The 22,468-nt window shown below is 46.4% G+C and overlaps 9 protein-coding genes and 1 non-coding gene across 10 annotated transcripts; 7 read left to right on the top strand and 3 right to left on the bottom strand.

The window, feature by feature from the left end:
• The first annotated feature begins 1,074 nt into the window (after window positions 1-1,074).
• F4822DRAFT_391420 (RdRP-domain-containing protein) lies at window positions 1,075-6,145 on the top strand. The gene is made up of 2 exons (XM_051457124.1): window positions 1,075-1,309; window positions 1,572-6,145. Exon 2 carries the CDS (start codon window positions 1,610-1,612, stop codon window positions 5,894-5,896), a length of 4,287 nt encoding a protein of 1,428 aa, XP_051318339.1. The 5' UTR covers window positions 1,075-1,309; window positions 1,572-1,609; the 3' UTR covers window positions 5,897-6,145.
• Window positions 6,146-6,413: 268 nt separating this feature from the next.
• On the top strand, window positions 6,414-7,888 carry F4822DRAFT_391427 (NAC domain-containing protein). Its single transcript, XM_051457125.1, has 3 exons — window positions 6,414-6,740; window positions 6,828-7,001; window positions 7,138-7,888. Exons 1-3 carry the CDS (start codon window positions 6,680-6,682, stop codon window positions 7,365-7,367), a joined length of 465 nt encoding a protein of 154 aa, XP_051318340.1. The 5' UTR covers window positions 6,414-6,679; the 3' UTR covers window positions 7,368-7,888.
• On the top strand, window positions 7,521-7,932 carry F4822DRAFT_132775 (uncharacterized protein). The gene has a single exon (XM_051452736.1). The coding sequence runs from the start codon at window positions 7,673-7,675 to the stop codon at window positions 7,895-7,897; it is 225 nt and encodes a 74-aa protein (XP_051318341.1). The 5' UTR covers window positions 7,521-7,672; the 3' UTR covers window positions 7,898-7,932.
• Window positions 7,710-9,635, bottom strand: F4822DRAFT_132792 (adenosine deaminase/editase). Its single transcript, XM_051452737.1, has 3 exons — window positions 9,321-9,635; window positions 9,206-9,239; window positions 7,710-9,150 (listed from the first exon to the last, which is right to left on the bottom strand). Exons 1-3 carry the CDS (start codon window positions 9,451-9,453, stop codon window positions 7,968-7,970), a joined length of 1,350 nt encoding a protein of 449 aa, XP_051318342.1. The 5' UTR covers window positions 9,454-9,635; the 3' UTR covers window positions 7,710-7,967.
• Window positions 9,636-9,821: 186 nt separating this feature from the next.
• Window positions 9,822-11,270, top strand: F4822DRAFT_391429 (ribosomal protein L24e-domain-containing protein). Its single transcript, XM_051457126.1, has 3 exons — window positions 9,822-9,990; window positions 10,224-10,367; window positions 10,475-11,270. Exons 1-3 carry the CDS (start codon window positions 9,940-9,942, stop codon window positions 10,760-10,762), a joined length of 483 nt encoding a protein of 160 aa, XP_051318343.1. The 5' UTR covers window positions 9,822-9,939; the 3' UTR covers window positions 10,763-11,270.
• On the bottom strand, window positions 11,271-12,974 carry F4822DRAFT_391433 (Redoxin). Its single transcript, XM_051457127.1, has 3 exons — window positions 12,230-12,974; window positions 11,962-12,161; window positions 11,271-11,798 (listed from the first exon to the last, which is right to left on the bottom strand). The coding sequence occupies exons 1-3, from the start codon at window positions 12,351-12,353 to the stop codon at window positions 11,625-11,627; spliced, it is 498 nt and encodes a 165-aa protein (XP_051318344.1). The 5' UTR covers window positions 12,354-12,974; the 3' UTR covers window positions 11,271-11,624.
• An 806-nt stretch (window positions 12,975-13,780) lies between these two features.
• Window positions 13,781-15,472, top strand: F4822DRAFT_391435 (DUF1348-domain-containing protein). The gene is made up of 4 exons (XM_051457128.1): window positions 13,781-14,477; window positions 14,531-14,652; window positions 14,701-14,978; window positions 15,039-15,472. The coding sequence occupies exons 1-4, from the start codon at window positions 14,451-14,453 to the stop codon at window positions 15,131-15,133; spliced, it is 522 nt and encodes a 173-aa protein (XP_051318345.1). The 5' UTR covers window positions 13,781-14,450; the 3' UTR covers window positions 15,134-15,472.
• A 2,037-nt stretch (window positions 15,473-17,509) lies between these two features.
• On the top strand, window positions 17,510-18,990 carry F4822DRAFT_425775 (uncharacterized protein; the record flags this gene model as incomplete). The annotated part of the gene is made up of 3 exons (XM_051460407.1): window positions 17,510-17,698; window positions 17,759-18,173; window positions 18,233-18,990. 3 exons carry the CDS (start codon window positions 17,510-17,512, stop codon window positions 18,988-18,990), a joined length of 1,362 nt encoding a protein of 453 aa, XP_051318346.1.
• Window positions 18,991-19,305: 315 nt separating this feature from the next.
• On the top strand, window positions 19,306-21,498 carry F4822DRAFT_132886 (fumble-domain-containing protein). Its single transcript, XM_051452738.1, has 3 exons — window positions 19,306-20,069; window positions 20,140-20,422; window positions 20,496-21,498. Exons 1-3 carry the CDS (start codon window positions 19,767-19,769, stop codon window positions 21,383-21,385), a joined length of 1,476 nt encoding a protein of 491 aa, XP_051318347.1. The 5' UTR covers window positions 19,306-19,766; the 3' UTR covers window positions 21,386-21,498.
• A 503-nt stretch (window positions 21,499-22,001) lies between these two features.
• Window positions 22,002-22,075, bottom strand: F4822DRAFT_t38. The gene has a single exon. It is a non-coding gene; the product is annotated as a tRNA-Val (tRNA).
• Between the last annotated feature and the right edge of the window lie 393 nt (window positions 22,076-22,468).

Genomic DNA, 22,468 nt, shown 5'->3' on the forward strand with positions numbered 1-22,468 from the left:
TTTATGGTGGTTCACGGGTTTTATCCTACAACGGATTACATACCATGGTTGACCTGATACTCTTGAATGGCATATCTAGCGGTGCTAGTTAGGCTTCTATCGATTCATAGCAGTTCTCCTCAACCTTGGAGAATAGCTCAGTTGGTATAGGATTGAGCTAGTCGCCATTCCGCTGCGACGTGGTTTGGATACCCGTCATATCTAAAGTATGTTATGCACGTCACCCCTCGACCTAAATACAACGATTAGCTGACTGTGAACATAAGCAGTCTTTCTTTTACTCAACAAAACAACCAAACCACGTTGAATGGCCATAGGTAGTATATCCAAATGACCCGATTTATGCCTGCGGACTATTCTCAATCGTGCGGTCGTCTTGATCAATGGGATATCATTACCAAGTGCTCAAGGATTCGACAGAAATTAGGAATAAATGGCCAAACGAACGAGTCTCATCCGTACCTAGGTAGTTGCCAACAGCTGTGGTGGGTCTGAGTCCGGGACCGGCGTCGAGATCGGAGTTGCTTCGTGCCATCAATTCGGCATGAACTGGGTTCACTATCAATTGAGAAAGAGGATCCCCCTTTTCAGATGAATTCTGATATAAAGTTCGTAGCAAACCCACTTCAGGTATCTAGGAAAGTAGTATCTGCGAAGGACACGGCAAGTTCACGCCGTCAATCATGGTTTAAAGTACAAACGCACTTCACTGGGCCTTCTCGGCTAGGTGCATGAGACCTGGCAGGATTGGTGAAAACATGAAAGAGCAGCATGAGCAGGTTTCATAAACTAATATAACTCTAATTTCTTTCATGATCGTTACTTCTAGTCTATATTTTGAGGTCCAGTATTACCTCTAGCACGTACCTACCTGTAGAAGCCATATACAGCAAGCACGCTATCATATGGGTTAAAATATTCATTATAGCCGCCTATGATGCAGGCACTAACTGCTGTTGATTTCTTTTCCGGAGTTTGTTTTACCCCGGAGGTGCTGCCTGCCTGACCTACATCCCATATATCCCCCAAACATACGCCTCTCCAAACCCATCCTCCAATAACTTCGCCATCAATAGCATACATCGCCGACAATCTTTCTAGTGCAGCCCGCTTTCTTTAAGCCGTCAATTATCCATTCGCTCTTATTTACCTTGAGGGGGCATTCTACGCCGTCATTTCGACATTCAAGATACTAATCTTATTATATTCACGTCTCTAGCTTTGTGAGTCGGTGCCGGGCCAGCACGCGCAACTCACTCACCACGCCGCCACTGCTATCTACGCTTCAATTGGCACATAGTGTTAACAGGTAATTAATTCCCTTCCTTTCCCGTCTGCCGTTTTACAGAGGTATTATATGTAAGGCTCGTCCTGCCGACAATATCTTGGCTCACGTATCGCTTGCGCCTTACCCTTCAACATTCAATCCATAGCGTCCTAGTTACCTACCTACATATGTGGGGGTCAATATTATTCCCTTCGTGTGTATATAATATCACCACGCAACTGCTCTATCGAAGGTTACTACTTAATCTTAGAAACTCTAAAATAAGACACTGACATACCACTAGCTTCCCAGTCAGTGTCACGCCTAACTCACCAAGGCCTGATGAATCACTCCTCGCATCCTGCCCAAGGGGGCTCACCTCCGGTTGAGCTCCCCATTTCAGAATTCCCTAGTGTCAGCATCAGAAACGCAGAGGAAAGCAAAGCATCTACTACAAAAGATACCGATCAATCATCTAGCATTAGCGATTCTATGCACACTTTACCCCCTCAAAAACAACCTCGCTTTGTCCTACCCTATCGACGGGAGTCAACCAACCAGAAATCCTCACAAAACAGTGAAACGCAATACGATCTTGCGTCTAGCGGAGCTTCTCAAACAGTGCCCCAAAGGCCTAAGTCGATTCCAGGCCAACTATCACACCCTATTAGTGCCAGAACTTATTCTGCAGCAGGAAGTAGAAGAAATCCTACCAGTATGAATGGTAAATCTGGGCAAGGTCCACACTTATCAGCTTTGGATACCAGTTTCAAACCACAATGGACAGACTGGGACAGCATCAGCCTTCGTATAAGAGGTCTCCCACCTCAAGCGACACCTCTGGAAATACGGACAATCTTTAAGGTTTATGGCGAACTCGACTACGTGGAACTTTTTAAGGGAAGACGCGGAGAACGAGATGGAGCCGCACGTATCTGTTACACCCCGCCTCCCTCCAAGCAGTTCTGGAATGATACTATGAACCTTACGGTCTCGAACCAAAATGTTAGAGTAAGGATTGAGCTCATGGAAGACCGGCGTAATCGTCAAATCCGTGCATCGAATGGCCGTGTTTATCCATCATTAATGCGCATAACGATGGAGGCCTTGCAATTCGGCATGCTGACCCGCGAGAACGAAATGATGCCGCTGCAAACGGTCCGGAACGACAAGAGAGGACAATTTTTCCTCGCAACTAACTTACAAAGCAAGAAACTTGAGATCTTATTTGCGTGCAATATCAAGGATCCACGTCGTGAGAACCCTAGTATGCGACATCCTGAACCCATTGGAAAGTTTGAGTACACTCAAGAGTACAAAACTCATATCCCATTTATACACCTCAAAAATCTAGTCGAAATTGATGTCGATGAGGATACCTGGGCCCTGATAATTCCCCTACCAAGCCCACCACTTTTTTACATCAAGCACGACAGTACTAATTCTCATTCGGAGAACAAAAATTCCTGGTCTATGCGAGATGTTTGGAACCGAACGGTCGATATTACTTATGACACAGCATGGTTCAAGGACGACCCTGTCTCTTTGCGCGGAGTCAATCAGTTCATCGATATTGGCAGATGGACTACATATCGACTGACCTTCGCAAAGTCCGCTCTTCCAAATTGGAAAATGATGAGAGAAGCCTTGCAAAGTTTCAACATTGGTATCGATCGAACGACCTCGAAGGAATTCTCGATAGTCCCTGCGCGGGCATTGAATTTCTGGGATCAGCTCGAGCCTCGGAGATCTAATGATACCAAGTCCGGATCGAATCTAGCCCTGCTAGCTGACACCGAAGATATCCGTCTCCCCTATGATGTTCGATATCAGCTTGAAACCTGCATTTCTCAGGGTTTCTTCAATGAAGCTAACATCACAACTGAATTTTTGCAAAGACTGGCCGACCTCTCCAAGAGCCATACTAAGCGTCGTAATAGGGCTAGGGATCTCCTATCATATGTTTCGCAACCTCGCATCGGTAATCGCCCGGAGGACAGCGCGAGGTTAGACGGAAAGAGAATTTACGACCCGATGTCGCTCTTCGAGGATAAGAAAGCTATGCGACATTACCCGGAGATTTCACTACCTGAGCATTGTCAATGGGTGAGGAAAGTCGTGGTCACCCCTACGACTATGTATCTTAGTAATCCGGCACCGGAACCATCGAACCGTGTCCTTCGCCATTATGCCAACCATGAAGACCACTTTATACGTGTTCAATTCACCGACGAAATTACGAAGGGCCGTATTTTCCCTGCTCCGGACAATACGAAGGACAATGCTCTATTCAATAGAGTACATCGAACATTACGGAACGGTATTCGCATTGGCGGTCGTCATTTCCAATATCTTGCTACTGGAAACTCCCAATTTCGAGAGAACGGCGCGTACTTCTTCTGCCCTACTGACTTTCTGACTTGCGATAATATTCGGGCTTGGATGGGTGATGTCAACCACATCCGTAACGTAGCCAAGTACGCCGCCAGGCTCGGACAATGCTTTTCAACGACAAGCATTCCGAAAACATCACCAATCGGTCAAACCATAGTCCATATTCAAGATATTGAGCGGAATGGTCGGTGCTTTACCGATGGAGTTGGGAAAATTGCACCTAGCCGTGCTAGGTTCCTCGTACAGAATCTCTCAGCAAATAAGAGCAAGGCAATCCCGTCTGTTTTTCAGTTTAGACTCGGAGGTAGTAAAGGAATTTTGGTACAGTGGCCAGACGTGCCTTTCAATGAAGTCCACCTTCGACCTTCACAAAATAAGTTCAATTCTACTTCCAAAGGCCTCGAGATTATCAAGTCATCCAGATTTTCTATTGCGACGTTGAATAGGCAGACCATTAACATTCTAAGCTGTTTGGGTGTGCCGGATAAAGTTTTTGAGGACATGATGAAGAAACAGGTGGCGGATTACGAACTTGCGATGGAAGATCCCCGAACCGCCATGCAGTTACTCAGCAAGTACGTTGACCAGAATGGCATCACTACCACTATGGCGCAGATGATAGCAGATGGGTTTATGTTGACTCAAGAGCCATTCTTCGTGACTGTTTTACAAGTCTGGCGCGCTTGGTCTATGAGATTACTCCGAGAGAAAGCTCGAATAGTAGTGGACCAAGGTGCGTTCGTCTTCGGCTGCGCGGATGAGACGCGCACTCTCCGAGGACATTTCGACAATGTAAAATCTAGCGATAAGCAAGATCCCAACACCTTACCACAAATCTTCCTGCAGGTACCCAGGGTAGGTGCCAACCCGGGAGAGCAAGGGGAATATACAGTAATTACTGGCATATGCATGCTAGGCCGAAACCCATCCCTGCACCCCGGCGATATCCGAGTTGTACAAGCAGTAGACGTTCCAGCGTTGAGACATATTCGCGACGTCGTTGTGTTTCCCACTACTGGAGACCGTGATATCCCCTCTATGTGCTCGGGAGGGGATCTCGACGGCGACGATTACTTTGTTGTATGGGATCCTCAGCTTATACCACATGAGTGGAATCATCCTCCCATGGAGCATGACGCTTTGAAGCCAAAGGAGGAACAACTCGACCGGGACGTAAGGGTTTCGGATCTTATTTCGTTTTTCGTACGATATATGAAGAACGATGCACTAAGTACAATTGCCCATGCACACGTAGCGAAGTCCGATATGCTAGAAGATGGACCTAAGGATCCACAGTGCATTGAGCTGGCACGCCTACATTCCAACGCCGTCGATTACCCCAAGACCGGCCGAGAGGCGTTGCTAGACGCATCACTGCGACCGAGGAGATTTCCACATTTTATGGAAAAGCCAGCACATAAAACTTATCGATCGCAAAGAATCCTCGGTCGGCTCTATGATCAGGTAGCAAAGGTAGACTTCAGACCGAAGTTAGACGGCACCTTTGATGAGAGGATTCTTCGTCGGTACGTCATGAATGAGGAAAAACTGAAGACGGTTAGGATGGTCAAGAGACAGCATGACAAGGCTATGAAACAGATCATGAACCAACACGACGTTAGAACTGAGTTCGAAGTCTGGTCGACCTTCGTACTCTCTAAACCTCTAGTCGGAAGTGACTACAAACGACAGGAATCAATGGAACCTGTGATGGTCAACCACAGAGAGCGGTTCAGAGAAGCATGTGTTAAGTTGGCGGGGTCCCGAGAGATGAGCGTTCTATACCCCATCATAGCTGCTACCTATTTCGTCACATGGGAAGAGGTTCAAGCGATACAGAAGAAAACATCAGGCAGCGAGGCGTTAGCAACCGATGAGATGCCGCTGATCAGTTTTCCGTGGATTTTCGGGCCGGAGCTCGGGAGAATCGCCACTTCAAAGGAGGAATTTGCTCTAGAGAATGTACCAGAGCCGACAATGGCATTGCTAGATGACGATAATAGCAATGACGAGGATGAATTCGAGAGGCTTGTCGGTGCTGGCGTAATCGAGGATGAAAACAAGATGGATGACAACCCTATGTTCCTCGTGAACGTCGCAAATATGATCAAGGGTGCCCAACAGCAAACAGCACAGAAAACATCGGAAACACACGGAGAAGAGCTCGTTGAGCTGAATGATGATGGGGAGACAAGCATGGATGAATTGGCGAAATTATTGGTTGAGGCAGACTAGTGATCATTTTCCTTGAAAATGCGTTAGCTAGTTACTGGACGAAGGGGGTTGACACTATATCAGGTTTGAGGATTGCTATTACGGCAACACTTTGCACATTTTAAAACTTAAAAAGAAACAGAAAAGGAGAAAGGGATTGTCAGATAGGGGAAAGTGAGTAACGAATGCGATATGCTCTTTGCAAATTTAGCTTATAGGGATTTATCTAAGTGACATTCGCATTGGTTTTCATAATAGTAGAGCGCTATGATGTGATATAGCGGAAGGAAATCACGCTGGCGGGCTGCTTAGGGGCCTACGATAAGGATAAAAGGTGGTAACACAAGTAAAGTACGGCAGGTACGTACGGCGGGGTATTACGGAAGAGGGTTGATCCTCAAGCGAAAAAAGTGCGTAAAAGTCTTGGCAACGCACAATTTCCATGTGCCTCTCTTCCCCCCAACCTCAGGCCTCATCGCCCCAATTCGAGATTTAAGATCTTAGAGCTACAACTTATTTCTCTTGACGACGGTAAAATCTCGCAGTAATTTTTTCCTTTAGGTGAGTTTAAGACCAAGATTATTGGTTTTATTACCAAAAGAATAGACCCTTAGACCAATTACCCCTCTACTTCCTCCCACCCGAATACATTCGGCGTTGTCCCGCAATAAACCAAAGACACAGGCACAGACAAATAAGTAAAATACCTAGCTAACTCACCATCCCACCAGCTTTGTCGCCGAATAACCTACCACCCACCACCCCCAACATCGACCGAAAGAGATAGCTCTCATCTTCACAACTATGGCGGACGTACAGGAGATTCTCAAGAAGAAGTTCGGTGGTGCGGCCCCGGCGCGAACTGGTATGTTTTTTTATTATAGAAAGAAGATTACCATTTTTTCTGCCGAGGGGAAATGATTATTAATAATAATTTGAAAAATGTGTGTAGGTGGAAAGGGTACCCCGAGACACAAGCAAAAGCGAAACGTCGCCCGAAGCGCCAACGACGACAAGAAGCTACAAGCTACCCTTAAGAAGCTGAACACCCAGCCTATCCAGGCAATTGAGGAAGTCAACATGTTCAAGAGCGACGGAAACGTCATCCACTTCTCTGCTCCCAAGGGTGGGTTACGCCGCATAAACACCTGACCTCCCAATTCTTCCGAGCTTTGATATCGAGAACACGATGCTATGCATGCTCGCCACTCGATTGTCAACAACCACAAGGCTATATGCACCTACTAACATTTTTATCCTAGTCCACGCTGCCGTTCCGGCTAACACCTTTGCCATCTACGGCGCCGGTGAAGATAAGGAGCTTACGGAGCTCGTACCTGGCATCCTGAACCAGCTGGGCCCCGACTCGCTCGCCTCTCTTCGAAAATTGGCTGAGAGCTACCAGAGCATGTCGAAGGAGAACAAGGAAGCTGATGACGATGATATCCCTGACCTAGTCGCTGGCGAGAACTTCGAGAGCAAGGTCGAATAAACAACCCGACAATACACCTTTACAAACGGACCAGACACCACACTTACTTCCTCTTCCCCTCCTTTTATTTGAACGATTCGGAATGAATAATGCGAGAAAGAAAAAAAAAAAGGAAAGATACGACGGAAACGGTATGGCATTTGGTTGAACCGGTTGATGGTGGTTCTGTTTTTTTATCTTGTCTCTCGCACATCTCCCGCAAGAGAAAAAGGGTTGGGAAGGGAGTTTCTCGGTAGCCGCTGGTCCTTTGCGTTTATGAATGAAAAGGGGGGTATTCCCAACGTCGTCACCTTAGGTAGTCTGGCATGTTTGTTGTGTTGCTCCCCCTTTTCTTCCTCCTCGCGCGACACAAATCATGCCTTCGCCCCCATTTCCTAACTATAACAGCAACTTACGTTGATTTTCGTCAAGTTATGCTAGCGAGGTTATCTAGGTACACCTATTTTCGTGAGCAGCGTGGTAGTGAGGAATCCGACGCTGCAGCCTGTACCAAAAAGAAGAAATCTGTTTCAAACCCGTGGTCTTTTTGAGTGACTATTCCGTATATTTCATCTCGGATTCCATTCTATCGAGGAGTAGTAGCTAAGTAGCGGCTACTAGTCACGTTGACTTTAACGTAAAGGATTCATCTCCCAGATTCCTCACCCATCCTTTCAGCGCCTCTACTCTAGCCTCTTCCTTAGCTTTCCTTCGGGGCTCCAGTAGCACTGAGTCTTTTATCCCACCATATGTTTCCGATCTAAGTGCCCTGCGGATGCCCTTTACGCCTTCGTCTTCCAATTTTCCTTTCGGCAAAAATGGAAGTACATCAGCTACCTCAACAGCAATTTCCCACATCCGTCGTCGTGATGCGAAACTCGCCCCCTTATCGTCCGCGGCTGATTGCTTCCGTCCTTGTAGCACCCCACCTAGTGTCGCTTCTGAGGGTTGTGTGCGTGTCCATGCTGCGGATATGTTGCTAGGTGCTATCTTCACTAATGTTTGTGTTCGATTCTCCTGTTCATCGATGCTTTTGTCATCGCTACTAGAGTCGGCAGGTCCGGCCACACTCCTTTGCGAAAATTCGAACTCAAGGGTAGTAGTTTCGACGGTGAATGGGCGGAAGGTATAGCCTCCTCGTTTCTCGTCGTTGTGGCTTGGATGAGTCAAGCTTCTCATACGCCCTTCGGAAGAGAATGCGCGCCGACAGGCGGACTCGCTATATCGGGATTTTGGGAGGATAAGGGTGTGTATGTATACATGGGAAGGGTCAACGAGCAAACTAGTCGTTGAAGCGAGTAGAGATGTGCATTGCTTCTGAGCTAGTTTGTCGGAACAGGATTTGGAGAGGGTAGCGGGGGCGTCGGGGCGTGAGGGCTTGCGCCGGACGATGCCAAGGTGGGAGAAGTAGGCTCTGCCTGGAAGGGTAGAAAGGGTGGAGGCTGTATTAGGATCGGTGTTAGGGAGAGTTGCTGGCGGTAGATCCCATGGTGTAGCGTCCTCTTGTGAGGCCATTATTAATTCCATGCTTGCGTCGCCGCATGGCGCTTCAGAACAATACATATGTAAAGTGATGTCTTGTTTCCAGGTGAAAGGTTGGGCGTGCCATGCCTCATCTTGTTGTTGGCCCAGAGGAGTTCGCCATCGTAAGTACTCGGAAAAGCCTCCTTCAGCTAAGACTTTACACTCGTCTAGCACAAACCGATTGAACGCTCGAATGGCTAGTACTTCAGCATGCCAATCATGTAGGATATTTCCTTGTGCCTGTGATATTTTTAATGTAGGAAGGCATTTCATGCCAGTCCTATCAACCATCAGATCTACGCCCAGCATCGAAGAATCACGAGAAGCTAACCTACGTGAGGGATAAACACCATAATTCATCATCTTTTCCTATTGCAACGCATCAGCTATCGCTCTATTCTATATACATCGAGGAACCCAATAGCAATGCTAGCAAAAGTCAATATGTACCTTGCGCCACTATACCCGCCAACGGAACCCATTCTCTAAGCCCATTTCCTCTAACAACGGGTTTCCTTTTCGCAGGCAGCGCGTCATAATGTTTTAATACCAGCGCAGCGATATCGTCCGCCGTAACAGTCATTGGATCATAATTGAGCTCTTAGACGAGGTGCTCGTTGTTTGATTAATGATTTCGAGTGGACCCTACTCAACAAAGAGACTCATTGAAAATACACCAATATGAAAGGGCCAATTATTCACTAAAAATCATAAAATAATCTGCGGTGATCTTGAAGATTTCCAAGCGAGTGACGGTAGGGTATGCAACAATTGAGTTATTTTTAGTAAAGGGGCAGAGACCAAACTCAATTCAATTTAAGTTGGCCAGTGCTTCCGCTTGGTCGGCTAAGCCACATTTCTTCTCGCAAACGAGCCACATCTAGCGAGACCCTAAGAACAAAAAAAAAAGATTTGATGGGCTTAGTCATTCTGCCCACACAAGTGCGCAACTTTGACATTTACGAAATTCGGCCACTCTCGATTTAATCCAACCGAAAACACCAACCATCAAACTACTAACCTCAACACAGCAGTCCACCGAAGTTCTCTGCGCAAATCAACCGCAACCATGAGAACTTACGAAGACACCTTCTCTGGCCAGAGAATCTACCCTGGCAAGGTATGCTATTGGTTTTTTATCACTTTCAACATTCCCATCGCTGCGACCACCATACACGAATGAATCCGACCATACATTTTGAACAAAGGAACGAAAGAGATGGGAAAGATGGACGCGACACATTGATGACCCGTGACTCTCGGCTACGATACCTCCTCCCCGTCTCAATTATTCTCGGTCAATGCGATATTATTTTGATGGATATGAAGGCTAATTGAAATATGAAATAACAGGGTAAGCTCTACGTCCGAGGCGACAGCAAGATCTTCCGATTCCAGAACGGTAAATCCGAGTCCCTCTTCCTTCAGCGAAAGAACCCCCGCCGAATCTCATGGACTGTTCTTTTCCGACGACAACACCGCAAGGGTATCTCCGAGGTACGATTCCCTATATATCCTATCCCAATGCTACGGATATTACTATCTATCCTTTGGACGCTGGGAAGGAAAAGCAGAGAATAGGTGGACACTGATAGAATATACAGGAAGTCGCTAAGAAGCGCACGCGCCGTACCGTCAAGTCCCAGCGAGCCATCGTTGGTGCCTCTCTCGATGTAATCAAGGAGAAGCGATCTATGCGACCGGAAGCCCGTTCCGCCGCCCGCGCCCAAGCCATCAAGGAGTCCAAGGAGAAGAAGGCCGAGGCTGCTGCCGCCAAGAAGTCCGAGAAGGCCAAGAGCGCCGCTCAAGCCTCCAAGGGCCAGACCCAACGTATCGTCGGCAAGCAAGGAGCCCGAGGTGCTCAGCAGAAGGTCCAGGCCAAGACCCGTTAAGATTCCCGACTTTTGCGTTTAAGGGGGTAGGGAGGAATTCATGAGGATAGAAAGGGGGAACGAGATGATAATGATATGTGATTCATGCCCATACGCATACATACATCTCTAGTTGGTAACCTCTTGCGTCCGGCGGCGTCTTCGGTGGGAATTTATTTAACCTCGATTGCTGAATAAAAAAACGAACCTGACACACAAATACTCACTCGCGCGCGCGCATTTGTGTGTAAAATGCGAACATCCATTCGGTTAAGGGAGAGGGAAAGGAATGCATGCATGGAATCTCTCATGGCCATGGGAATTCTATCCTGGTAGCTTCTTAATACCAGCTCGTTCTACGGTCTGAATTTGTGTTCTTGCTCCTACGGTCCTTCTGTGTGAATATTACTGTGCTAGGTCGTTGCCTTTTTACCTCACTAATCCTAAAGCCCTCCGAAGGGGTATTTCTGCATATTTCTACGTAGGTCATTCGATATTTACAGGATAATTCACATTCGGCATCTCAATTGAAGGTTGATATAATTAGTAGAATGAATTGAGCCGAGTCTATTAACTGTAGTCTACCAGCTTCCATCCTCCAATGCTGCGAAATCAGCACCACCGAGAGGTAACATTGAGGGGAGATTTTTCTAAGATCGCCACCTAGCTAGCCATCCCGCATATAAATTTGTTCAATCCCAGCTAGATCCACACCCATATCTCAGGGTGATATTCGCGCGCGTAGTAAACATACCCCTCATTGCCCCCCCCCCTCCCGAGCAGTAGTAGCCACCCCATTTCTATTGCTAGCAACGGTTTTTCCTCCGGCATTCTATCTATATGTGGTATTTGGAAATTTGGTTTTGGGATTGGTGGGGAATATTTATAGCTTAGCTAGGACGGCGTCGACGCCGGAGACGGAGACTTCCTTGGCGGGCTCCTTCTCGGCGTAGACGACCTTGCCGTGGTCGACGACGATGGCGTAGCGCGCGGTGCGGGCGCCGAGGGTCCAGCCGATGCTGTTGCTGAAGGGGGCGCCGTCGTCGGAGGCGAAGATCTGTGGTTTGGGGGGGATTGGTTAGTGGGAAATTTACGGATAGCACTGTGTACGGGTTCTAGGGATGCAAGTCTTCCGTGTAAAAGGTATATCGCGCATTGTGGCACCCAATTATATCATTGGATATGTATGTCGTGAAACGGCGGGAGGAAATGCAACTCACAATCTCGTCTTTAATGCCATTAGCCTTGGCCCAGGCGGCTTGGACCCATGCGTCGTTGAAGGCGATCACGATGACTTGGTCAACGCCGGCGGCTTTTAGTTGGGGGAGCTTCTCGATGTAGCCCTGGATGTGTGTGTTTTGGCAGGTTGGTGTGAAGGCACCGGGGACGGAGACTAGGACGACCTTCTTCTCCTTGAATTCTGCGGGTTTGTTAATTCCACATATTCTTTCCCTTCTAGTAGCTAATTGGATATAGAGGAGTACGTACCCTTGCTGGCATCGTACTTGACGGGAATACCGCATGCTGTTACAGCGCCTTGGTCTGGGTTGTAGGGGACGTAGGTGAAGGTCACACCCTCGGGGAAAGAATCGCCAGGCTTGAGAGCAGACATGTTGGAGGTAGTTGATTGGTAGGTTCTAGATGTACGATAATTGTTCTTGCTTTTATGTCTCGGACGAAGCTTGAGACACGGCAACTCGAGGGTTTAAGAAGTGACTCGTAGATTATTGTTTAAATTAGAGATTGTAGACAAAGGAAGGAGAGAGAAATAAATTGCGGAAGTTCGTTGTTTAATATAGCCAGGTTATCAAACGCAATTCCAGATTCTTGGATTAGGAAACAGCTTTATTTTTTCTTCTTGCGGGTTGTTACAGTAAGATGGTAGCACTGAGCGAACGAGCGAACGACGCTGCGAATTCGGATAACCAGGATCCCGTGCTATATTGATCGATCCTACCTCCTTGTACCTATGGTATTATGCGATGTACATAGGTATGTAGCCTTAGTGTTTGTGAGGTGCAAATGCAGGCGCAGGACCGTTTTTACTCTAGTGTTTCTTAGATCACGACATACATAAACCTTGTGTGTGTATCGATACATCTGATACATCTAGTACATGTAGAATAAACCCACTGGAATAAATCATCCCACTGTCTTCATCATCGTTCCGAAGAAGTTGCCAAGGTGGTGGTGGGGTCTTAGATGCTTTCTTTGCTTTGGTGGGGCAAGGAGGAACCCTGATGGGCAAGGAAGAGGAGGGGTATCTTGCATTGTATTATTAGCTTATTTCTTAGAGCAACTGCGGACTTTCCCTTCTTTTTTTTTCGAAATTACAACCAAAGAAGTAGCGAGGCAAGATCAGATAAAGACTAGCTCGGTCCATATTACCAATCTTAGATATGCTCTGTGCTTCCCAAACGCAGGTGCGGCCGTTCGTGCTATTCGTGCCATTCGTGAGCTTGTACGAGTATTTCGTCATTTGTAAAGTACCTTATGTACCTTGTTACGATAATAGCTCCGGAGTATCCGCATCACCTTCCGATATATACCTTAGTAATACTTATCTTTCAAACACGCGAATGTCTTATTGAATTGTTACTCTCGGAATAAAATTAATAACCTATTAACACATAATTCCTATCGATATATTCAACATTTGGGAAAGGGGGTAACCCTCAAGTTACTAACTTCGGAGACTTTACATGTATGGTCCAGGTTACCGACCCGGAGAAGCACCGAAAAACGTGGGAATAGGCAAGGTAATGAGTTTGATGTTAAGTTGCCAAGCTAAAAATGGACATGTGAAAATTTGGAATTATATAGATAATAATAGATAAACCAGTCTTAGTTGTTTTAGTTTCGAAAATTGTGTAACTAGTAACATATAAAATATGTAAAATGACATAAAAGACTTAGAGGTATTAGCTAAGAAGGTAACAGTATTTGGAATGTGACACAGACGATGTTACCTATACGCCCTGAAGGATCATACAATTTGGAATTCTACCTAGGTGGTTTAGTCTGCAGCTTACGTACATATCAATAGTCCGAGTGTATGTGAGTCAAGAATGTAGTATTTGAATTGTGTATGACCTGTTATATTTTGATTTTGATTCTTGGTGGGTGGAAATCCTCGGCCAAATATCGAACAAGGGGGGCAACGGTGATGTTCGTGAAAACCATCTGACGATGAATTATCCAAAAAAAACTAAGAATTTTCTAAAGGTCAAATGTTCATAACATTACCAATAATTAAGGGGATTGCTCGAGGCTATCAATGTCAATTCAAGGGTTGCTTGGCTTCGATATCGGACCTTGCCGGCCGGGGATTGAACCAACAGCCATATAACCTGAGTTGATCGCCGCAACTCCTACGTAATCCATACGTTCGAAACCCGAGGAAAAATAAAGTGTAATATGAATTACCTAAACTATGTGCGCGTGCGCGCCTTTCGAGATGGAACTTTTTCAACTGAATTGTCAATCGACCCAGTCGAAAGGATCGTCTAGGATAGAATAGGCTAGACACCAGGCATGTTGGAAGTAATTGAGGTCTTTAAAAACTCCGATAACCGCCGAACGAACACCGCTGGCTTCAGAATAGACTTCTCCGGCGCCCGACGTGACTCTTTCATCCACGCTCCGGGGAAAAACCCGGCCGTCGCGATCAGTAATTTCACTTTGACCATTACAAATGATTTAGGTATTGATGGATATAAATGATACAATCGATGAGGCTTGTAGAAGAATAGAAATTGATAGTGACACTGCAATAGTAACAGCAAATAGATAAACAAACACAAATTCAACAAAATGGCAAGCGACAACAAGGGGAGACCCCCGTACCCGCCTTTCACGGCCGAAACTGCACAGATCAAAGTGAAAGCCGCTCAAGATGCTTGGAATACCAAGTACGTCTTCCGAAAATATAGATGTGGTATGTAACTAATAAAACTTAGGAACCCGGCAAAGGTGAAGTTGGCCTATACGCCGGACTCAGTCTGGCGTAACAGAGGCATCTTCGTTCAGGGACGGGACGAGATTGAAGTCTTCCTGACCAAGAAGTGGGAGCGCGAGCAGGGATACAGACTTCGCAAGGAGTTGTTCGCCTTCACTGACAACAAAATTGCTGTCCAATTTTGGTACGAGTGGTATGATGCTGAGGGGCAATGGTGGCGTACCTATGGACTTGAGGATTGGACTTTCGCCGAGGACGGCTTGATGAGAAAGCGTCAGAGTAAGTGCCTTCAATAACTTCAATAGCTTGGGATGTGTCTGTTAATCTCTATATCATTAGTGAGCGGAAATGACGTTAAAATCACCCACGAGGAGAGATGGTATAAGGATGGCGTGGATGTGAACACGGTCCCCATTTCAGAGAAGCATTGGTAAAAGGGGACGAGCTTCCGAAAACGAGTCTTTGGAATAGTATACAGTCATTGCAATTCCAATAAAAGTCTTTTCTTAGAATTCTAGCCTCATATAACCAACACTATCCCAAGGAGAAATGCCAGAGAATCAGATTAAGGAGGAAATACTGAAACAGCATCTCCCCTCAGCTTTCGTATGATATGATTCATTAGTCGCGCCCATACAGTGTTTAACCATGGGAATAGAGCCGCAGGTTCATCCTTGTAATGAAATTCCTATTCCCGTGAAGTGTTGGCATTGCAGACTGACATTTTCAGGTACCAGCCACATGGTCTAGTCTCGACCACATGGCATTTACCCATAGGGCCATGGGAGATACCCAAAACCGGGATAAGCAGGATGGGCCTCCACATCATATATTAATCCGAGGGGACGAAATGCATGTCTTGCAGCCGGTCATCCGTAACAAGTTAGTGTTACCCGATGGCTGAGAGTGGCTTACCTGTCGTACGACGGATGACACGTATGAGCACAAGCTGAACTTGAACTCCTACATTAAGCCAAGGTCGGAAGTGGTCGGGACGGCAAGATACTTAATCAAGAAGTTAGAACTGCTAGAGCCCGCTCCCATTGAACATACCCTTCCCATATCTAAGTCATTAACATGGATTACAGGACCAACTGAGCCTAGTTTAGGAGAGGCTACTCGGTTATTTACCGAATCTATAAGCCGTACAATGGCCACCTAAAGTGCATAATTCACACAGCCAATGGGCTCGAAAAGGCCCTATAAAAGATAGGTATTAATTCAGGTTTGTTCGTTATCACATCTCACTTTCACTTACACTAGGCCGAGCTTTTCGGTAAGGGAGCTACTAATCTAGTTCGGGTCGAGTTACTAATTAGGAAGCTAGATTGCAGCACTTCGGGGTTTAATCCAAGTCTTCTGGCATACTGAAATCATCGAGGACATAAAGGAGTTTGCGAGCTGAAAAGGGGAGTAGTTGTTCAAATCCCGCTCGACCTTCTATTCCTTCATACGCCGACGGCGATAGCTTCAAACTGCAGCGTCTACCATGTAACATTCGATGGGACCATTATACCTAGAGATATTAACTTACTACATGACGGCTGTTACCCTGCCGTACGACGTATGCCATGTCCGCGGGTATGGAACCGGTAAAGGTACAAGATCAAGTCCCGATGCATGACATCAAGACCCTTGTAGCGATCTTCGTAGATTTTCTATCCCCGATCCCTATTGTGGAACCCTACAAGGGTAGCTTCCAGATCGCTGGGTCTGGGCCAGGAGAAGTCTCATTCTATGTTCATACTCTTAGCTTTTCAGCTTCGTTTAATCTTGCAAATACTATTAACATTGTCTAGTAAGGTTTATCCATATGAATTATTTTGTCATGGCTACGATTATTTATCACTATACTCTGAACATTCTTTGACGAGTTCTAAGTAGGAACATATCTATGGACTGTAGCCCTAACTCCCGCAATTCCAATCCGACCCTAAAAATCTGCTTATATGGTACTATCTTGGAGGCTATTCGTCTTTTATGAACATCTTAAGAGGCTTATCTCAGCTTTTCATTAGGCTAACTGGTCTATTTCTAACTTGCTTCTTAGCGGATTCTAGCCTCGGCGAGATTGAGTCAGTACCAAAATCCCTTAACCAATCAATCATTATAGTAGTAATGCTCATCTCCTGGCTACTATTGAGCTTAGTTAGCTAGCTGGATTGTGAGGGATCCTAGCTGAACTAGCTTCCGCATCATCTCCGCCTTATTACGTGATAAGCAGAGGCACTAACTACGGAGGCTCGACCTCCATATTTTAACTGTGGCAAGGTGGCAAGGTGGCATCAGTCCTTGTTATGACCCTATATGACCTTTCAATATGTTGCCATTCTATGTAAATTCAAGCGTTGGTGGTCGCGCCCCTAAAACTTATTGCCTTGAATCTGTTCGTGAGATAGGACACCGGAGTATATCAGGGTCATCGTATGTTGATATACTGCCAAATGATATTAGCCACCTGGGTACCCAAAGCCGCATTTTGGTTCGGGGTTCTTGGGACTAGAGATGAAGCTATCGTCTAGTCCCAGCTAGCTATCTGCATGCTAGCTTCGCCCTCTCGGATACACTTGTTCTTGACTGTAAGACATCTCTTCGCCTCTAAAATAGTTGGTCCTATTCAAGTTATACCCTCTAGCCTACTCAGCTCGATTTTCACTGTTCTGGGGTATATAATACCCAATAGCTCTTAACTTATTCACTAATCTCATACGACTGCCGATCCTTTCTGACTTTCGTTCCTTAACCATACTAGACTTTGTTTCGCGGTCTAGATAGGATCTTCGATTATCATTAGAATATAGTGTTTTTAAATGGGCCTTCTTTCACCCAAGTATCGGCGGCCGAAGTACATTGATAGAGAAAAGTTCCAGCGGAGCGATACCTCCCTCTCTGAAAACGATGAGAGCGATGAATCGCTTAAATCAGGCCGATCAGGCACTTTATCCGGTATACCCGATGCTCTTACCTTTGATCGAATCATAAACGGTGGAACATGCCCAGTAAGTTACTTCGTCTTAAACGAAGCCCGATTTGCATACTGATACGTCCATACCTCACAGCCATGTACCATCCGTGACTTCATGAACTACCTGTTATACATCGAACATGCAGCCGAGAACTTACAGTTTTACCTCTGGTATCGGGACTATGTCAAGCGGTTCAACGAAGCGGACACCTCGGATACTTGGCTCTCCCCGGAGTGGACACAGGAGATGGAAGACGAAACGATTACCAGGATCCAAAAAGATGCCGTCGATAAAATGAGAAGGGAACCGAAAGCCGCTGAGATCTTCAAAGGCACCATCTTTGAGAAAGGAGCATCGGATGCCGTGATAGAAGACAGAGACCCCTTTTCGACACCACCTTCTACCCCCGGGAAAAAGGATGCCCCTTCATTTATTTCGAACTTTGGTATACCTGGTCGCAGGACACCAGCTCGTGATGCCTTCGGTGCAGCCGGTGCAGCACAGCCATGTACGTCTCCGGGGAAAAATGATTGTTCGGGCCATCACTAACACCTGAAACCTACCTAGTCACAATTCAACCCTTCCGGGCCGAAATAAATCGAGTAATTGCAACTTATATCACTGAAGACGCCCCGCGACAACTCAACCTCTCAGACAAAGAAACCAAGAGCGCCGTCTTAGCTCTCGCATACACAACACACCCATCGGCCTTACGCTCCATCGCACGCAGCATAGAGGACACGCTCCGGCGTCAGGCCCACCCGAATTTCATCCGCTGGACTATTTGCAACGGCAACCCGGCGCGTGTGTGCTTCGCCGTGAGCCTCGGTGCTGGGCTAATTGTATGCGCTACTATCGGTGCGCTCATCCTGACTCTCAGCAGCGCCCCACGAGGCTACCGCGCACTCTTCGCAATCATTTGGACACTCGGCATCGCCACACTTATCGCGGGCGCGAAGGGTATGTGCGTAGTTCTTCATGGGCTACACCATCGGCACGTGCGGCCCTGGGAACTCTTCGACACTCCATCCTCCAAGCCATCGACACCCGACGAGTCGGAACTCGAAGAACAAGGCAAAGAAGGGAAGGGAAATAGTTTTGACTCGTTTGGCTCGAGTAACAGCTACGAAGACGAGCCGTGGGTGGCACGATACGAGAAGCGCAACATTATACGCAAGGTATTTGATCGCGAGGTCTGGATCCAGGAGCCGGCTTTAAGGCAGATTCAGGATGTTATTTTTGTGCAGTCCATGTTGATGGCGCTACTAGGCGCGGGCGTGTTGACAGCTATTTTTGTGGCTGTTCCTGCTGGGAATTATTTCTAAATGTATTTTTTTGTTGAGTGTAAAAAAAGGAATAGGGGCTCAGGGGTGGTTGGTATTTCGGCTTTCTGCGGCTGTCGGCAAGGTTTAACGTGAAAAAGGTAAAAAAGAGAGGGACCTCGGATAGTCGCAGTAGCGGCTAGGGCCGCCGCATATTGGCACGTTACACGGGTTACGTAGGAGGGGTTCTAAAGCATGGTAAGTGGAGACCAATGGGGAATGGTTGGGGGTCATATAGCTTATCGATAAAAAAATAAGCCTGCGGAGTAATAATAATCTTGGGAAATTCAATCCAGCCAAATAGAATTTGTTGGCTGCATCAGCTTGACCCGAAGCACCTAAGCACCTAAGCCAAAAGGATAAGCCCAAAAAAAAAAAAACACATACCTAAGGAATGGATCCATTCGATTTGTCCCACCACCTTTTGAATTGCAATTACACTTGACTCCTTTCTTCGATTTCTCTGTCTCCTATCCACTATTCTTTCTATCCGTTATCCGTTGTCCCGCTATATCTTAATAATATTCCCCCATGCTTCAATTGCATCTTCTAATACTTTCTCCGTCCTCCCCAAGCTCAAGCTGGATCTGACGTTAGATCAAGTGGAATTCATGCCTCCTTGAATTCTTCTTCACTTTTAGGCTTCTGAGCCAGCAGAAGCTTTTCCAATATTTTCCAGTTCTTTTTGGTCTCTTAGGACTATCCTACTATAGTTTTACCCCTCCTGTTCGTTCGTTTATATTGGCGCAAATAGTTTGGCCCTGGATGAATAGGTCAAAATGCCTGGAGATACCTACCAAGCCGAAGTTGCGATTGAAGATGGTGAAGACGACGGGAAGGCGATTGCGGCGCAACACGCGGCCGGAAGACCGCGAACTATGACTAGCACCGCCGAGATCGAAGATACTATCACACATCCCGGATCTGTCCGTATAAACGTCAAAGGCGCATTCATTGTCGATACCCCTTCGCAACCAAGCACTCCAGCAAACTTGCCCGGCTCTGGCGGAAATAGTTATCATGAGACAAAAGACATTCGCTTACCCAACCACACAGCCGTTATCAGTCATATCGCTGTTGATGTAAGCTCCCTTAGTGCGCCATTGAAACCGCGATTCCGAGCCAGCAATGCTAAACATGCAATTTTACTAGATTGGTGGCTCTTTAGCCAAGCTTGTATATTTCTCCCGCGAAGCGCATTCGACCGAACCCGGCGGCCGACTCAATTTCCAGTCTTTCGAGACCGATCGCATTGACGATTGTATTGAATTTATGCGACACCTGAAAGACAAGCAGCTCGCCCTCAATGGATCTAGACCGGGCGAGTTGTGCGTCATGGCGACCGGGGGTGGTGCTTACAAGTTCTACGAAAGAATACGAGAGCGTTTGGGCGTCGATGTTTTGCGAGAAGACGAGATGGAATGTTTAATTATTGGTAATTCCTAACCATATCCTACCATATCCTCACTCAAAGTATTAGAGGCTAATACGTGGTTGTCGCGTGACAGGTCTTGATTTCTTCATCACCGAGATACCCCGCGAAGTTTTCACATATTCAGAGACAGATCCCATGCATTTTGCGACACCTCATGCTAATATCTACCCTTATATGCTTGTAAACATAGGATCCGGCGTCAGTATCCTCAAAGTGTCCGGCCCCCGAACATACGAACGTGTGGGCGGTACATCACTCGGAGGGGGTACCCTCTGGGGTATACTTTCGCTTCTTACACCTGCCGAGTCATTCGATGAGATGCTAGACATGGCCGCGCATGGCGACAATGCCAAAGTGGACATGTTGGTCGGCGACATTTATGGTACCGACTATGGTAAGATCGGTTTGAAGAGCACAACGATCGCCAGTTCCTTCGGTAAAGTCTTCCGCATGAAGCGGGAAGCAGAGAACGAAGCTGAAGATATGGGTGGTCTTGCAAATGGCGATGACCAAAACCGTCGACAGCAGCAAAACTCAGATCAATCCTCTTCCTCTACCCCTTCGCAACCACAACCACAGCGTCCTACATCCTCCAGGGCAAGTGAATTGGCACGATCGCGCTTCTCTAGCGCTGATATCTCACGTTCCTTACTATACGCTATCAGTAACAACATTGGCCAGATTGCATTCCTACAGTCGCAAGTGCATGGGCTGTCGCGCATCTATTTTGGCGGGTCCTTTATTCGCGGGCACCCACAAACCATGAACACGCTTAGCTACGCCATCAAGTTTTGGAGTAAAGGTCAGAAACAGGCCTACTTTTTGCGACACGAAGGATATCTAGGTGCTGTAGGTGCATTCCTCAAGCACCAGCCCCGAAACTGGGGCCGCCGAGGTAGCTTAGAGACGACTGATGGGCTTGAAGAAAGGATAAGGGACCGATCAGAGCCAAATGCTTCGTGATAGTCCCTACACGGGCACTGCCTACCAACATGGTTGGATTGTTGATTATGATGAATAATGTAATCGCGAAGCCATGGGAGTGGGACGAGGCACATCCTGGGCGGGTTCTTAAAAAGTCCCTCACGGAGTAACTACACGCGACGCTGATGTGATATCAGTGCCGTATGTATTATGCCGAACCACAACTCCTTACCACTTGGCTGCCAACATATTTGTTCTTATATCTATGTCAAAATGTCACGGTTATGGAATATTGAGGCATTTCTTTGTATTAAATTACTGGATAGGATATATACATCGCAGCCGTGAAGACACGCCGATGCGGGAATTCAGGACAGATACCAATATTATTATGAACTATACATTCCACTGTGATTTCAAAAAGTAATTATGTCAATATTTCAGTAATCATAAAGCATAGGACATCATTTGCGAGGCAGTGTGACTCCATACGTGCCAATGTATCCAATAGTAGAGCCTGGAAATAATAGAAAATGCTAGGGTTAGTTCGGCTAGGTGATCCGAGATTTACGTTTGAATACACACAATCCAAAAAAATAAAAACCTATAACCTCAAGGTAGTTGAGTAATAAATATAGCAAAAATGCAAAAGATATGATCGAACCCAGGCTCGAACTGGGGACCTTCAGTGTGTTAGACTGACGTGATAACCAACTACACCATCCGACCCTGTGCAAGGAGGAGGAGAATACCAACTTGATGCTTGACTGGGAATTTGGTCCGTAATATACCGCTATAGCCTTTGCTTTTCCTCCGTGGGGAGCGCTATAGTATAATCGGATCTAACTAGAGCCCTATTTGCTACACAAGCGGGCCTAAGTGGGGGTAAGTGGTAGCGTTTATAGGTACGTAGCGCAAGCTATACCATGGTATCACAGATTAATACCATCGCTTTGAATACTTTTTCGATTCTACTGATGTAAAAAGAGGTAGTTAGAACGGAGCATGATTGTCAATAATGAAAATGTTTAAAGGAACACATAAGTAGGGTTAGTAAGAAGAAAAGTTCTAATAAGATCATACATCTGTTCATAGACATAGATCATGCTTTAAAGAGTGAAT

The sequence above is a fragment of the Hypoxylon trugodes genome (assembly GCF_022578975.1).
Source record: "Hypoxylon trugodes strain CBS 135444 unplaced genomic scaffold F4822scaffold_2, whole genome shotgun sequence".
NCBI lineage: Eukaryota > Fungi > Ascomycota > Sordariomycetes > Xylariales > Hypoxylaceae > Hypoxylon > Hypoxylon trugodes.